The sequence below is a fragment of the Rhineura floridana genome, chromosome 4 (assembly GCF_030035675.1).
Source record: "Rhineura floridana isolate rRhiFlo1 chromosome 4, rRhiFlo1.hap2, whole genome shotgun sequence".
Classification (NCBI taxonomy): Eukaryota; Metazoa; Chordata; class Lepidosauria; order Squamata; family Rhineuridae; genus Rhineura; species Rhineura floridana.
Genome location: NC_084483.1, coordinates 85,776,559 through 85,794,360, shown reverse-complemented (window position 1 = coordinate 85,794,360; position 17,802 = coordinate 85,776,559). Strand labels below are relative to the sequence as shown.

The 17,802-nt window shown below is 40.1% G+C and overlaps 1 protein-coding gene across 1 annotated transcript; it reads left to right on the top strand.

The window, feature by feature from the left end:
* The first annotated feature begins 1,346 nt into the window (after positions 1–1,346).
* Positions 1,347–16,943, top strand: PPIL6 (peptidylprolyl isomerase like 6). The gene is made up of 8 exons (XM_061623580.1): positions 1,347–1,503; positions 3,092–3,187; positions 4,735–4,923; positions 7,448–7,510; positions 14,530–14,677; positions 15,573–15,629; positions 16,519–16,654; positions 16,832–16,943. Exons 1-8 carry the CDS (start codon positions 1,399–1,401, stop codon positions 16,941–16,943), a joined length of 906 nt encoding a protein of 301 aa, XP_061479564.1. The 5' UTR covers positions 1,347–1,398.
* Positions 16,944–17,802: the final 859 nt, after the last annotated feature.

Sequence of the window (17,802 nt, the reverse complement as noted above, 5' to 3'; positions counted from 1 at the left end):
CCCACTCCTAGCTCGGCCCGGCCTGGCAAACAAGAAACGGCAGTGGCGGTGGCCTAGCGTAGGCGGGAGTCTCACATTGCTTCTCTGGGTCACACTGATAGCTGGCGTCCAGGTCGGGTCCGAGGGTGACGGCATAAGAAGGGGGGAGGCTGCCCAGTATTTTCCAGTGCATTGTAACCTCCAACAAGGGAGAAATTACCCTATAAAAGCTGTTCGTGGTGGAGCTCCCTTGCCCGTAGCTGTTGCTCCTACCGCCATGTTTGCTGCTATCATGCTTTGCAAAGTATTTTTTTTACCCATCCGCTGTAATTTCTTCTCCCATACTTGTTTCACACGCAACTTGTACCTTTGCTGCGCTCCCCAACTGCCAGCTTCTTTCATACCTCCACCCTGATCACTTACAGTCACTTCTTCCTGTTAACAACTTTTCTTTCTTATTCCTGCTGGGCTCCTGCTGGGAGGAAGGGTGGGATATAAATCAAATAATAAATAAATAAATAAATAAAATTCCTTTTCCGTTCCAAGTGTGGTGGTGGTGGTGGTGTTCTTATAAAAATAAATGTTAATATTTTTTTCTCATTTTCTAATTTCCTTCAATACCTCCTCTGGTCCTTTCTGCTCAGGAAGGGAGACCTTCGTTCCCTCCTCCCACTCCAAACGTCTTTGTCTCCCAGCCACCTTTACAGCACACAAGGAATTGCCGGTGCTACCACTGGTGGAATCAAAATGCTGTGACACAGTTTGGGAGCAAAGCAAGCAAGCGAGGAAGCACTGGGCAGGCTGTGGCACTGAGGTCCACTTGAAAATGGCCCAGAGCCCACTGATTGAGCAGTTCTGATTTAGATGAAATGTTTTGGTTTTACAACACCATTATCTCAATCAGCCTCACAGAAAAAAATTCAATTTAAGTTACTGTCTCTCGCTAGTGTACTGCAATAAAAATTATAAAGGTGGTTAATGAGGGAGGGGGAAATAATTAGATTGATTCTGTTTAAACTTGTTCAAACTTATGCTAATTATCCATGACTGTGTATGCCTATATCGCTCTTGGTTATGTTAATATTATTTCAATTCAAAATATTTATTGTACTAGCCAAAGGCCATGACAAATGTTAATGTTATTTTGTGTATTGTTGATTTTGAAAACTCAATAAAATATATATATATTAAAAATACTGTATTCATAACATTGCTCTGTCAATCTTCTGTTATAGAAATGCAAAAGGCATCAAGAACCAATCACAGGCTAGCAGAACTCAGAGCTGGACAGAATGGTTGCATCTGATTGGAGTCACTATGGGGAACGGAATTGTTTATATTCCTCCTCTGTCTGTTTGTGGGGAAGGGATGAGACTGAAGCTGCAGTGAGAAGAGGAGAAAAGAAAGAAACCTTTATGAATGATGTGGGCGAAGAGTGCCGTGCAGCCTGTGAGGCTGCAAGAGGTGGAGATTGTGGGGCTTCTCACGGAACCCTCCTTTCACATGGCAGCCTGTGCAGCAGAGGTAACTTGCAATTCCCGCTTCTCCCTCCAAGAGCAACTTGCTAACATCACTCTTCTATTTTTCTTTTCTGGTATGCTCTTTATATAGATTGTTTGCCTAGTGAGCTGTTGTATTACAAACATAGTGTTGCAAATGCTGAATTCAAAGTAGATCCTTCCAAAGCATTCATCTAGAATTGGCTATTTTTTATTTTATTTTAATGCTTTATGAAGAAACTTGCCACTTCTTTAGGCTTAGCTGTACCTCCAGCTAAAAAGTACCCTTTTAATTTTATAGTGATGTGACTTCCATGTGAAGGAAGGAACATCCAAAGTTGCACATCCATGAATTCAGCCAGTGCTTCCCAGCTGACACATTTACCAACTACCACGGTCATGGACATCACTACTGAGAAGCGACAGCTATTCTGTGTAGACGACCGGCTCTCTTTCTTCAGTGTCCCTGCATCTCCAAGACAGATCAGGCCCCTCCCTGTCTTATTTGGCTTTTATCATTTCATAATACAGATCTGGGTGCCCAAACACAGGAGAGGTTTATTACACAGAGAATGAAGGGAGTATTGGAAACCATGAAAGGGCTTCAGGAATAAAAGAACTCGCTGAGAGGAATGAGAAGGAAGAGATTAAGAATATTTCTAAATATCAATGTTTACGCACTGGCTATGCTCATACTTGCTAGGAATATGTAGGTTGTATCTAATACTGCTGTTCCACTCGCACAGCAGGCTTGTGTAGTAGAACTTTCCCTTGCTCTCCTCTCCCCTGTAGCCCCCCACACGCTCAAAATATACTGTAGTGAGTTGGGGAACCCTCCAGAGCAGATTGTGGAGACATGAGGAGAGGAGAGGAACTCTGTGTCTGCAGCATTGGATACAATCCCATGTCCCTGCAGGACCAGTCTGGGACACTAGGAGTAGTCCCATGGGAAGGCATAGATAACATCCAGGAAGTGTGTCCACCCACATAGATGTGGGAGGGAAGATCAGCCTGAAAAAACTGAGTTAGATGCACAGGGAGCCAAAAGGGAAGGCCTGAAGCTAGCCACTGCCCTGGCAAAGACAGAGGCTGGATCAGTGAGGGGCAGTGGGCTAATGGGGGTGTGGTTATGCTGGATCATAGGGAGGACAATATGGAGTTTTTCACCAGCCATCCTGTGATTTGGGACTGTACATCTATCATCAATCCTGTAAAACAAGTTAATATTACGTTCTCCATACTGCAGAGGATTTGCCTGTGATTGACTGAAAGTGCAATGAATACTGAGTGAGTTCATTACTGATGTGAAGCAGGAAAGTCCTGACTGTCAGCTCATTCTCTTCAGTACTACCATTCTAGCATTCAAACTGTTTTCAGGAATAAGTGAAGAATTAATCAACATTATTATATTTTTTGCCATGGTTTTTATCATCATAGGTACAACTCATCTGTCCCAATGGAAATATGAAACAGTCCTCAATAAATGATACAAAATCATCTGTAGAATGTGGAGGACTCTATCACCACCAATTACATGTGTTTTTAAGAGTACCATTAAAAAATATAAATGGGTCTTTACTCTTTAATAGTTGCATTTTCTCTTGAATATCTAGGCTCTAAGGAGAAATTTTCCAAACAGAATAGCAGAACCGAACGTGTTTCCTTTGCTGCAGTTTGCATGGGATGAATATCTACAGGAGAAAAAAAAGGTATATTTTACTTCTCTTTCTTCCAAGACCAAGTTTATTGGTTTTGAACTAGTGAGATTTTGATATTGCAGCAGATACGCTCTCCCTCAAGTTTCAGACCGAATGATTTATTCTTTCTTCAGGTTTCACTCGCAATATCTTTTCAGGACATGAGGCTTTGGTTTGCATTATACTGAACACAGATAGATGCTTGAGCGCACAAGTCGTTTTAAAATGTCTGAATAGCTTTAATTTTAAACTGCAGGGTACCAGTTCCTTCTGTGGCATTTTTTTAAAAAATGTTAATAATCCCTTGGTGTCTGTCCTTTGTCCCTCTTTCTTCCCCTGCTGCTCTTTGTGCATTTGCTGTACATGCACACACAAATCAGCACAGGCTTAATAAAGGGTAAGAGAAACAACATGGAGCAAAAGGGCTGCCTAAACAGTAAGTTGGCCCACATCATACCAGGTGTAGTCCTCCTTATTTTTGCAGTTCATTGGACAAAGGTGCATATAACTACAGCCTTTCTCACTGATATATACTCTAGCCCAGGGATGGGGAACCTACATCTCCCATTGTCTCTGACCATTGGCTATGTTGGCTGGGGCTGATGGGAGTTAGAGTCCAACATCTGGAGGGCCACAGGCTCCCCATCCCTGCATAGCCTTATATTTTAAATAGGAGCCCCTTATTCCAAGGAGATTTGCTGGCAGGGTTGAGGCCCTGCCTTCCTGGTCCAAGGGGCAAACTTGAGGTGGTCCAGGTTCTATCCAAACTGTCCCAGCATTGTGAGGAACCTTGCTGGAGTTACATGAGTAATGTGATACTGCGGTACTGCTGTCCTCCCCTAGTACTCAGAAGTCAAGCACATATTCGGAGCACGGCTCAGGACCAAGTGCAGATTACAGCAGCTGTTCCTAGTACATAGATTAGCATTCTGCTTCCTAGTAGGGCTGGCACCTGACTTCAGGGGCCATAAGCACTGTGCCACCGATGTGCCCCCAACACATACACACACACAAATGATTGTAGCCACAGAGTATTTTTCTTCTTCTGCCACTGCACATGGCACCAGCAGCAACACCTCTCCCCACTTTTTGCACCACTAAAATGGCTGTCCAAAAGCCTAGCAGGGAGCACCAGCACTGCTAGGTCAGCCTGATGATGACCCTTCTGAGCCCCTGAGGCCCTTAGTCAATGTCTGACATGACTGACCACTGGTGTCAGGCCTTTCTTCCTGACCAAGCCAAACTCACACTTGAAGTGCTCAGGGATAGCCTTCAAGTGTCTGCACCTCAGAATGGAAATTCATTCACTCTTTCAGACTTGTACTATATATGTTGTCACTACCGTTAACCTGCATGTTTCTGTATAATGCATACTGATTCTTAAACACAGATTTTCCTCTTCTCCCAGGCATTTTAGCATGGGTTTTTAAATTGCTTTTTAAAAATGTGTTTTTTAAATTTGTATTTGTAATGTTTTAATTGTTGTAAACCGCCCAGAGAGCTTCGGCTATGGGGCGGTATATAAATGCAATAAATAAATAAATAAATTTTCATCACAGGAGTTGAGAGGGGAAACCTGGGAATATCCTTCCAATGTGATGTGTTTTGTTGATGGCCACCTTGTTGGAGATGAAAAAATGCTGTTGAAGTGGGCAGGTGATGTTTGGGATTATAAAGACTTCAAACCTACTGCACTTTATGAAGCTATTACACAGGATTTCCTCACCAAATACATGAGAAGCAAACAGGTAGGTTCTTGGTTTTCAAAAGGCCAGGTCAGTGAAGATCTGGAGCTTGACAGAACAATATTATACCTTTCAAAATGTGGCTTGAGATAGAGAGTATCACTGATCACCATATCTGAGACTGGGAATGACTCTGTGTGGCTCCATTATTTATTTATTTTAGCCGTATAATCTCAGTTCAGACAATCCTTTGGAGGATTGAGAATGTGCTGCAGACTTGCACATGCATGCATCTTACCAACCTCTGCCAGATTGGTAACAGGGACCAGATGGTCCGAACATATAAAACAGATTCTGGCCCGCTTGCATTGGCTGCCTGTATGTTTCCGAGCTCAATTCAAGGTGCTGGTTTTGACCTATAAAGCCTTACACGGCTTGGGACCACAATACCTGATGGAATGCCTCTCCTGATACAAACCCACCCGTACACTACATTCAAGATCAAAGGCCCTCCTCCGGGTGCCTGCTCCAAGGGAAGCTCGGAGGGTGGCAACAAGGGAGAGGGCCTTCTCAGTGGTGGCCCCCAAATTATGGAATGATTTGTCTGATGAGGTGCGCCTGGCACCAACACAGTTATTTTTTCGATGCCAGGTCAGGACTTTCCTCTTCTCCCAGGCATTTTAGCATGTGTTTTAAATTGTTTTTATATTGTTTTAAATTTTAAAATTGTGTTTTAAATTGTTTTTAAAATATGTGTTTTAAACTGTATATTTGTTTTAATGTTTTTGATTGCTAGTAGTAGTAGTAGTAGTATTTATTATTACAGTCATAGACCCAATACATTCAAATAAAATACAATACAATAACTGTCCAAATAAAACAATATTGCAATGTTACAAAAGTGCAGCCAGTCCAGGAGAGGAGATCTTCCCTCGTATAGATTGGGCAGCAAAAATAAATTTGGCAACAGATAAGGTGCAATCTCTGTTTGAGGCTGACAAAAGATAGAGAAGTAGGCGATCAAGCGGTTTATGAGGAAACTTTTTTATAATTGGAATTATAAATTTAGAACGTTCAGTAATATATAGTGAGCACTCAAAAAAAAACATGAAAAAGAGTTTCAATATCACATGCATTGCAGGGGCACAATCGATTTTTATACGATAAGCCCCGATATCTCCCTTCTAACAGCGCAGAAGTTATACAGTTAAATCTAGCCTTAGTAAAGGCTAGGCGGTATTTAGGGACCGTGAGAAATTCCAAATAAGAGGCACATATCAACGGCTCATAACTCAGGCCAAAGTGAATGGGGGAACATGTTGAGGTGGCTGCCGTAACTGCGCATTGAAAGTCTGTATCTCTGATCCGGGCCAGGATAGAATATTTAGCTGCTGCTGGCTCTTGTGAAGATAGATACTCTAAAGAAAGGCCTATTGTTGCAAGATAAGTAGAAAACGTTTTAGCCCATAGGGAGGAAAAAGGATCCTCCCACAAAAGGGGAGGATAGCCAAAAGAATACTCATATGACAATTTGGACCAATAATTAATAACTATAGTCCACGCTTGAGCCTCAAGCGAGATTAGGCCAGATTCCAGTCTAAGGACTGCAGATGGCACACATTTTGGAACACCAAAAATTTGTCGAAGAAAGATTGAAAGTACAGCCTCTACAGAGGAATCAAAAGCACCGATCCATAATGGAACTCCATATAGAAGTTGGGGAATTAGTTTAGATCTAAAAACCTGTAGAGCTGCCGGAATATATTTTCCTCCTTTTATAAAAAAAATATCATAAAATGCCCTTTGCTGAATTTCGTGCAGTTGATTGCTGTAAACTGCCCAGAGAGTTTTGGCTATGGGGTGGTATAAAAGGGCAATAAATAAATAAATAATAATAAATAATAAATTTTCATTTCCAGGTTGCTCTAACCAAAGTTTGCTGAGATATTCAAATTGGGTGATCTTTGCTAAGGACTATTCTCCAAATCCTAGTTACCCAACTCACTTCAAATCATGGTTTGGGGGTGCCTGCTAATGATAGTTTACCTGATTCAGACATTGCAGCAAGCTATGTTGAGAAGAAACTGGGAAATAGAAGAGGGAATTGGCACAGAAAAGGCAGTCAGCAGCACATTTCTGATCCTCCAAACCATGGTTTTGTGTTGTGATGTAGTGTTGCATGGTGTGTAATGTGATGTCAAAACCAGCCCATAGTGTATCACTTGCTGTTTGCAATATAACAAGTTAATGAACAGGACCTTTCCACAACGGAGCGTTTGATATGTTCTACATGCACTCTCAGAGGTCTAGCCAGCAGCCTAAACAATGAATATGTACCCTAAAACACAGAATATTCTGCATTGCACAAGAGTTCTTTGGATGCTTAGGGGATGATAGGGTTTCCTGAAAGTAGAAAACTGGAAAACCACAGCTTGAGAAATACAGAACGCATTAGCTGGTTTCTTACTTACTGGAATTCACCCTTTTACTTTCTGAAGCATTCCTAATGAACAAAAGAAACTCTTTATCCAATTTAGTAACTGTTTTCTATTTTGACAACAGGATTTGCTTTTTTGTATTTTGGCAGCACGTGTTTGTGTACTTTGACATAGCTATTCAGGCAATACCTAGAGGAAAATTGCTATTTGAGGTAAGTAGCTAAAGAAAAATCAAACCTTGGCATTGGACCCAGTGCTTAACATTTAAAGATACTCAAAATTCTACTCCAAGGAAATGTAACACATTCAGATGAAGCATATATACCTATATTTAAAAATCAAAATCAGAACGTTCTGGGCACAGTTCTATATTCAAGATCTGCTGCCCAATGACCCATAGGATTCAATGGGTTCTGTGCCATGAGGGGGAAGGAAGTTTCCCGCCAAACAGAGTGTACCCCTCTGCTTGCCCACCCTTTTCTTTAGACCTTATCACTGCTACCAAGTAAAAATTTTACTTTTCTACATGGCTGCTTTTATCAATTAGCCTAAAACTCATTTGTGCCTCCTCAAAAACAACTCAAAGTAGTGTGTGGCTTGGCATTTAGACATGAGTGGTGTATAAACAGAGACCACAAAGTTTTTATGAAGCACAGTTAAAAGTTTACTAGTAAGATAGAAAATAGTTCCGGGGGGGGGGAGTTTAAACAGTTACCAGCATACAGTTTTCCTTCCTCTTGGAGCAAAAGATTAAATAAGCATAGGGTTAAACACAAATCCATTTCCCCTATCTAGACATAGTCCCTAAGGTTGCAAACTTATCAAGTTTGCCAATTCATATGCCCTCCAGCCAGGCCATATGTTAGTCTGTCATTCTGAGATCTAACTTTGATCTGACTACCACAGTAAAACAGTAGCTGATATAGCCTAGGGCTATGAGACTCACACGCCCCCCAATCAGCAAGGCTCAAGGAAGTTTTTCAGATATTAATTCCAACTCCAGAAATAATTTTCCATCTCTCAGTCTGACCCTGTTCAATCAGTTAACCCCATAATCCCGAAACAAATTTATACTGTACACCAGATTTATACTTTTACTAGGGGCTCCACCCCTGTGCGCTTTGTGCACTATCCCTTCCCCATATCTCCAAGGCAGTTCCCCTTCCCCTAGGTCACTAATGCACCTTCCCCTCCCCCTGGTTGCCAAGGCACTTCCCCTCTTCCCCCTTCATCATGTCACTAAGGCATCTCTCCCCTCCCCCTTCCTCAGATTACCAAGGCCTACCCTCTCCCAGGTTGCCAAGGTACCTCCCCTCCTCCCCATTTCCCAGGTTGCCAAGGCACCTCTGTCTTCCCCAGGTCACCAAGGGAGCCTCCATCCCCTCTTGTAGGTCATCAAGGCACCTCCCCCTTGGTCTCTCGTTCCTTCCTTCCTCCTCCCCCCCCCCAATGGCCTGGAGGAAAGGGAGGCCTTGCAGTAGCTACGGCAATGCCTCCGAAGTAGCAGCTCTGCAGGTCACCCAGGCCAGCATCTGCAGCTGCACATTTGCTGTCCTGCTCTTAGGTAGGTATTCCTCATCCACCCACTGGGCCTAGAGGAAAGGGAGGCCTTTACGGTAGTGATGCCAAGGCCTTCCATTAAACAGTGTTATTGAGTAGACCTGCCTTAATTAATTCGGATTTCCTTAACTGGGATACAATCCTAATTTGTGTATGTGTTAAATTTCTAAACCATTTTCTAGTGAATCTTATTGAGTAGTTCACAGTAAAATAAGATATAAAATTGAAACTGTACAAATGGTAAATTTGTTAAAATCCACCATATAATAATATAAAAAATAAATAATGTGGCAAGTACTAAAACTACAAATTGTCCACCTTTAAATGTAAGTAACAGTTCCTCAAAACACAAAAAAATCTTGACTGGTTCCTAAAAGACAACAGGGAGAGTGCCAGGAGACCCTCCATGGGTAGGGTTTCCATATTCCAGTTCCACAAATCCGGGCAGGCTAATTGGCATATTATACATATTATTTGCATATTATGCAAATTATTTGCATATTAATATTTGGATTGTCCAGTTGTTTTGTTTTTGTGCCTAGGAATTGCCACCAAAAACTGGGGAAAGATGTGAGAAATCTTTTTTTTAAAAGTAACATTTTCAGCCTTAAATGCCTAGACTCTAGTTTCCAACGCTATGGAATATTGATTGATTGATTAAGAGGATTTATATCCTGCCCTTCTGCTGTTAAAAACAGAGCTCAGGACAGCTTACAAATATAATAAAAACAATAAAAATACACAATATAAAAACATAATAAAAACACAAAATAGCAACAAACATAAAGTAAGTCAGGGCAGCAGTACGGTTAACCATTACATATATGGTATATTTCAGAGATGTGGTGGGTGGAGAAAAACAAGCCAGAAAAACAAGAAGCCAAAATATTAGGAAAAGGAGTCTTTCACACCACATGCTCAGTTCTTAATACTGTTGCAGCAAGTTTTACAAGTTCCTCCAATATTCCACTGGTGCAGGCACTCAGACATTCAAAGTATCTGTATGTTTCTTAGGTTTTATAAAAGCAGAGCTTTGCTTAACTCAAAATTTCTTCTCCCTTTGATCAACCACATCTACACAAGTTCCACCTCCATACTCAAAATGAAACTGGGCCTGGAAGTGTGCAACAACCCCACCATACCTTGCTAATTAGATTACCAATGCCAGGATGTCTGTCTTATCGACTACTCTCCTGCTCCCCCCCCCCGGGCATCATGAAAGACCCAGTCCTGAGCTGACCCGGGAAGGGTGACTTTGCCTGTGCCTGCCTTTGAGACGAGCTCTCGTCTCAGAGGAAGCTTTTTCAGTTTTAAAATCAGTCAGAACGTTTTTTTTGACTGGTGAAGACTTTCTCCCGGGCAGGGAGAAACGTAGAGATTAACCACAAAAGCCTGTGTTTGTTGGGAGGACTGCATTTCATTAGTTTATGAGAGAAGGTTCAGCCAGCAGTGCCGGACGGACTTCCAAACAAGCTCTAACTGATTAAGCGACACGTTTATCTTTTCTTCAAAGGAAAACGGATTTTAACAGGCAAGCATCCTTTCTATTTTTATCATCTGGTTTAAATTGTTGCAGCAAAAAGAGATTTGTCAATGAATCAGCTATAAAGAATCCCTGGGTGAGTTATAACTCTTCTCTTTCATTCATGAAATTAAGGAGGAAATAAATTGAAAAAGCTTATCTTTGTTATTATTGCAAAAAGCTGGCCTGGAATTGTGCATTTTAAAGATACAAACGGATGAGGGATTTCTATTCCGAGGAGAAAAAAAATAAATAAATCTGATTTATGAACTTTGGAGTCTAATATGTCTGGAACTATTTTTTTTGGTCTATTTCATTTTGATGAATCTGCTTGTTCACGATGCCAATAACTGTTTTGATGCTGTGAACTAAATTTGTTTTGCATTCCTGAACATATAAGAGATAAGGCAGGCTGTGCTGTCTACACTGTGTTGTCATCAGGCTTGGAATATTAACCCAATTGTTGCTGGAATAAGAAGTGTTTTTTTTTTCTTCGTGGTTTTAAGAATGGCAATCAAGAAAGTGGCTGAGATCCTGGAAGTAATTATGTTTCAGAAAATAATGGATGAGATTGAGATAACGAAACAAACCCTGAGACAGGGTAGACAGGAGATGAAAATTGAATTTGGCAAAATGAAGCAGGAGCTTAAAGAAATAGGGGATCTTGTGAGAGAGGAGGTTGATGAGATCAGAGATACAACTGGACAAGCATTAGAAGATGAAAAAAGAAAAATTAAAGGGAAGATGCAAGCCCTGGAGATTGGAACAAATGTGGAACTGGAAAAAGACTTGGAGTTTATGGATATTAGAGATAAAATTTACTGTTTGGAATTCAACGTTGTCTCTGAAGAAATTAATGAAGATATTAGAGATAAAGCTATCAATGTCTTGGATAAATTTCTGGACCGGAATGATGTGATGGAGCTTGACATAGAAAAAATCTATGGAATTAATTACAGATATGTGACAATGGAAAAACTCTCAAGAGATGTGCCAGTGCATTTCGTAAAAAAGAAGAACAGAGATATGACTTTACAACAATATTTCAGCAACACATTCAGAATTGATGGCAAGGAAATATTTGTGATAAAGGAAATTCCCATCAGACTCTTATTATATGACTATGGCTATGACAGCAAGATTATTATGGGATATTGATAATGGAAGAATGGCTACTGAAATTACTGGACTTAACAGGATTATTGAAGATGGAAGATGGAATTAACATCGATAATGGAAGAATGGCTATTGAAATTATTGGACCGAACAGATTTGATGAGATGGATTAATCGACATGTTTATTTGGAGAAAATTTGATAGATATATTTCTCAAGGAATTGAAACCTCTCTTTGACTTTTTGTGGAAAGAATAAAGTAATGTTTATGAGATTTGATGATTAATTAAGATAACTACTGGAGGAAAGTGATTTTGTAATATAATTTAAGAGACAGGTTTGTTATATATTGTAGACCTATAACTGATCTGCGACAAATCGGAAGTCAACATTTTATTTTATTGTTTAATTATTTTTGTTTTGTTTTGTTTTGTTTTTGAAAATTTGAATAAAAATTAATGATAAAAAAAGAAAGAAAGACCCAGTCCTGAGCTCAGAAAGAAAATAAACATCTGGTCCTCTTCAAAGTACCCATAAGCCTCTTGTTTTAATTAAAATAATAATTATAAATTCTTGCTCTTATCACTAATGGGAGTTAATTACCTTGCATATGCTGCTGTTGCTTCTATGGCTGTAACGGAGTGAGGTTAAAGATAAGTGAAATGCAAATAGGAAAAAAACAACACAAAAGGCCCTTGAGTCTCTTCCCACTTTTAGGAACCAAGGAATCTGCCTTATACTGATTCAGGCCATTTCGTACCATGATTTCTTAAATGCAACACCATACCAACCACAACAAGATTCCTATGAGTAAGGCAGAAAACTAAGCATCTCACAACCAGTCAGGATTCCTAACCTAAAACCAAAAATATGATAAATGAAGAAATATTTATATAAGCATGACTATCAAATATATTTATTATTTACACAAACTGTAAAAATATTTATAGTGCAATCCTAGGTTTATTTATTCGAAGCAAGTCCCAGTCTATTCTGTGGGGCTTACTCAAACAGGGACAGAAATGCAACCTCAACTGATAAGCAACTTCATTCACACAACCCAAAATTCCGAATCATGCCACTTTACGCTGTTTTGCAACTGTTTATACTTGTTTTTATGGTATTGGATTTTAAATGACTTTATTTCTTATTGTGAGCTGCCTTGGTTTCCAACCCTACCTCACACGGTTGTTGGAAACACTCCATACATGCACGCGCACACACACACTGCAGATGTATAAATACATACAGCCCATATAATAGTTTATTGTCAAACCAGTTGGTTATTGCAGAAAAATCAGTATTAGTTTTAAAAAAATCAGTATTAGTTTCCTACAGAATAAAAACTGTAATACCTAAGTAAGCCCTGCCTACTTGCTTTAAAATAGGATTGGAAAGGGGGAAAAGAAAGAGTTAGAACACAAACACAATTCTTTTTTACATTCACTCCAAAGTCCCATTGATTTTCAGCACATTCATAACCACGTCTACTCAAAAGTAAGTCCTATTGAATTCAATGGGATTTACTCTGGGCATACAGGATTAGCATTGCTTTTACAAAAGCAAGTATTGGGAAGGTTTTCAAAACACTGCCCAGGATCTGACTCCTGCACACAAGAGGGGAAAAAACTGAAATGTATATACTTACCCAATTTATGAGATTTTCAGATAAACAGAGGGGGAAACCACCATTTTCTGGCATTGCAATGAGGTTTTCTAGACACTGCCTCAAGTCAACCAAATGCAACCCTGGCTTCACTGATTGGCTGCAATCCTGAACTGGTGCGGTTAAAGCTACGAAGTGCTATACAGTACTGTTTAAAGAAAGATTTAACAGTTGGGGGCGGCTGATGTTTTTATGTATATCTTGAGAACCGGACCACCTTTTTTTTTTTTAATTAAAGCTGAGAATCCAGGCCACCTAAGGGGCTAAACGGGCGCCGGGTGGCATGCAAAGAATCCAGGTAAAACCCGGCTAACCAGGCAATATGGCAACCCTATCCATGGGTAGAACTTGCACTTGAACTTCTGATTTTATTAACTGGTTTGACAGATAGTTTGTTTTTAACTGTTCTAATTGTAATGTTTTAACTGGATTTATTGTATACATTAATTAAAGATGTTTCAGAGTTTTGATTGAATGGTAATTGGTTATTTTCATTATGTATGTATTTTATAATTGATTTTATCTTGTACACTACTTAGAAGCCATTTTGGCATATAAGTGGTATATAAATGTAGTAGTAGTAGTAGTAGTAGTAGTAGTAGTCGGAATTGCTCTCTATTGAGATGCGTAGCAAAGTTGTGTATGCGCTGCGGAACGGAGAGTATTGAGCGAGCTTAGTGTGTGTGTTTGAATCTTTGCTAAGATTCTACCTTCCCTGCAGATTAGTCAGACAGAGACTTTAAGCTTTAAAATAAGAAACAACTACTTTATTCTGGAAGTACATGCTTGATAGGAAAGAGTCCTATATCTAGCTTAACTGGTCTATGCTGGAGAAACGAGCACTGGTCCCAGTACTCGCCCTCATCCTGGTTGAGAGGAGAGACAAAGAGAAGATGTCTGCTCCCTCCCGAGAGAAAGAGAAGAACTGAGAGAGGCGGGAAGGAATTGGGATTCAACATTCCTTTGCTTATCAGTCTAGCAGGAAGGGAAGAGACGGCAGGATCAAAGGGATAGGTATAGCCTTAACCAGCAAGAGGTCTAGCTCTCTAGCTACCCTTATTAACTCCATGCAGCCTCAACCCACCAAGTTGGAGTTGAACCTCATATATTCCAACAGTAGTAGTAGTAGAAAGTTCCACATTGGAGGCACCATCACTGAGAAGACTCCAGAAAATGGCCTCTTCCCTCCAATGGTTTTTGCTAGGCTCAAGATGGTGGAGAACGATGGAGAGAAGTTGGACGGAGGCAGAAAAGTAATTAAAAGTTATGGGAGAGGTGAAAATAATGCCTCCGCTGACAAGACAAAGGGCCGCCCCTGGGACCGAACTTGTGGAAACTTAACACATTCTTTCTCTTTCCATTGTGCAGCTCTATTCCGACATCTGCCCCAAGACATGTCGGAACTTCCAGTGTTTGTGTACAGGGGAGAAAAAGAAATCTGTGTCTGGGCTTCCGCTCATTTACCGAGATTCTATATTTCACCGCCTTGTAAAAAATGGCTGGCTACAAGGAGGAGGTGGGTGTGGAAACCTGTTCAAATAATAAGGGCGCACTGCAGCTTTGATGTCCTATTTGGCAAGTGTAATTGTGTTTACACTCATCAGAATAAAATCAGGCTTTGAGATGATAGTAGTATTTATACCAGCCTTCCCTAACTTGTGGCTTTCCAGATGCCATTGGACTCCAGCTCTTACCATCCTTAACATTTGGCTGTGCTAGCTGGGGCTGATGGGAGCTGGGAGCCTCAACTACACTTGGAGGGCACCAGATGAGGAAGGCTGATTTATACAGTCTTGTTATAAGATAAAAGCCTTATTCTTCCTTAGTCCTTTCACTCAAAGGCTTGCAAACAAACCAGTCTGGCAATTTTCTGCAAGTGTGAGCAATCTGATCCATAAATGGAGCATTCCCATCAGTGAGGGCTTTCCCATTCATTTCAACTGATCCAGTTGATTTGCACACACAGTCCTTTGTATGCACAGATTTGGTTCTTCCGTTGAAAAAATTGGAGGCGGTGTACATGAAGGGGTCTGGACAAGTATGACAGACAAAAGTCAGACATTCATTTCTCAGCCCCAAACCAAGCCATCTGACAAGAATATTTTAAGAGAAATCGGGAAATAATCTGGGAGTAGAAGAGAATCATATTGAGGATTTTATGCAGATTTTGTTCTATGAAAGTCTTTGGACAGGTAGAACCAAACGTAAAAATGGCCACTGCAGTTCAACAGAAGCTTGCATGAGTCAGCATAGAAGTCTCTGCTGAAAGCAGCCATTAATAGTACCATTTGCCACTCTTGTTAGATAATGTCATGAAATTATATTTAATAAGGTGACATTTTGGGCTTACATGCACTTTTCTGCTATAGAAAAAATGTTGTAACTTTACTTTCTTCTTAATTCATATCCAGACATAAGGGGAGGAAGAGGAGATGGAGGCGAGTCAATTTATGGACCTATCTTTGAAGGTAGGAGTATGTTCTTCCAATGTCCTGATAACACCAGGCTAGGAGACATCATCTATGCTGAAAATATGTCTAAACACAAAATGTACTAGAATAATAGAAACTGGGATTAAACAGCACAGAATAATGTGCTTTGCAACTACCTGCTGGAAATTCATTAACTGGGCAGGGTGATTTTCAGATGTGTTGTGCAAATGTAACTTACATGGACCACAATGCTCATTTGCATTACAAGTGCCACTACTCACTTTCTCACACAAAAATCAGATGTGTGTATGCAGGGGATACTCAAAGGCAGCTTTACAAAGGTGTGTAAAACTGGTTGTTTTTTGATTACTCACAATGTGTTTCGTTTTGGCCACCGTATGCCAGGAATATCCAAACTAGAACAAGTGTAAGGAAATGAATAGTAAAGAAAGTGAGGCTGCAATCCTAAGCAAACTTGTCAGTGGGTATTTCACTGAACACAGAGAAACTTAATCCTGGGTGAACATGTTTAGAATAACACTAAACAATTTTTTTTTATGGACACACACAGAAATGCTGCTAAAAATGGCACCTCCGGGAATGCTCATACTCTATTTGATATTATGTTGTGATTGTCCTTGCCCCACTCTAGAACACTGGCTGCCACTGGTGAGTGTGGAAAAACTTGTGACATCATGAAATAAGGGTTGTCAGTCATTATGAGAATGTGTGAAGAACTTACCATGGACACTGTTTTGGGCAGCTCTCGCCTTTCCATCTAACGTTATCAGAATTATTTCTGGTTGTTCTATTGATATTCTAGTGCACACTAGCGCAAATGGATGAGATGTAAAATATGAAAAAGTGAGTCAGTAGAAAGGACACTGCAGCCGTTCTGCATAAGCATTTATCAACTGTTTCCTAGATGAAAATTTTGCAGTTCCCCATGACAAGAGAGGTGTTCTTGGAATGGCCAACAAAGGACGCCACAGCAATGGGTCCCAGTTCTACATTACACTACAGCCAGCACCCTACTTGAATGAGAAATATGTGGCTTTTGGGTATGTGTAAGAGCTATGTAGTATATCTCAAGCACAAATGTTGCAATTTAAAACACGGGGGAGGCAGCACCGCTTAACTGGCAGAATGAAGCATCTCAATTTGTGCAGCATTGATTAGACTTGAAAATAATTAGAGTCACTTCCTTGTACTTACCTAGTTTTCCTCCTCTACTTTAGACAGCTGATCGAGGGCTCACACATTCTCCAGGAATTGGAAGCAGTAGATACATTAAATGAGAGGCCAGTTTTAGAATGTAAAATTATGAACTGTGGAGTTTTTCGGCCATGACAATGGACGTTAGATTTATGTTGTTTTACTGTAATGTATAACCATGTTGTTTTCTGAATATAGGATTTATGGCTCTTAAATTTTTTGAATAAATATAAAATAAACTTTTTCATTAAAAAAAAAAAAAAACATTTGGTGTCTTTTTCCATTTCAAATACTTTCTTTACAAAAGCAGTCATATACTTGAAATTACAGAATCTTGGAAACCCAATGCAATACATCAATGTGACCACTATCCAGAAAGCACTGTTAGGTGCACTGAGGGAACTACATGTGTGCACCAGGACTTGCATCCTTTTTTTCTTAGAACAGCAGTCTTCCAATTCTGAGCCATACACTGTTTATGAAGCTCTCCTGAGTCTCAAAAGCTAGTTGCTGTTAAATTGTAAACCTACCAGACAGGGTCGATAGCACAGAAAGCTATTGTTGGGGAAACTGTGCCAACTTAGTTTGCAGGTCTCTGGATTGGTCTTTTAGTTAGATATCTAGAAGGCTGCGTTGTTAACATGTTCTGACAACACATACAACACAATACTGTATGTACTGGGAGTAGAAGAGGAATTACACAAATGAATTCTCTATCTTCTCCCACCCTTCCAAGAAATTCATAACTGAAGTACCTCTGAGCTAGCATGGAACCTGGTTCTCTCCCAAAACCAAGTGTAGCACACTATCTTGTGAAAACACCTGGAGCATATTTTAAACCTTTTAAGTGTAGGGTTTTTTTTAAAAAAAATCCAAGTCTGCATTCTTGATTGGACTTGAATAGTTTTTTCTTTATGAAATTGTTTTAGATGTTTTTATTGTTGGGGTATTGTTAATCTCTTCAAGATGTTTCACCAGAAGAAATTAATAAATG

Bases quoted from the DNA above. Each gene is read 5' to 3' on its own strand.
- PPIL6 (XM_061623580.1), top strand. From the start codon at position 1,399: ATGATGTGGGCGAAGAGTGCCGTGCAGCCTGTGAGGCTGCAAGAGGTG. The intron at 3,188-4,734 runs GTATATTTTACT...TTTTCATCACAG, and splicing joins ATCTACAGGAGAAAAAAAAG to GAGTTGAGAGGGGAAACCTG. The intron at 15,630-16,518 runs GTAGGAGTATGT...ACTGTTTCCTAG, and splicing joins TTATGGACCTATCTTTGAAG to ATGAAAATTTTGCAGTTCCC.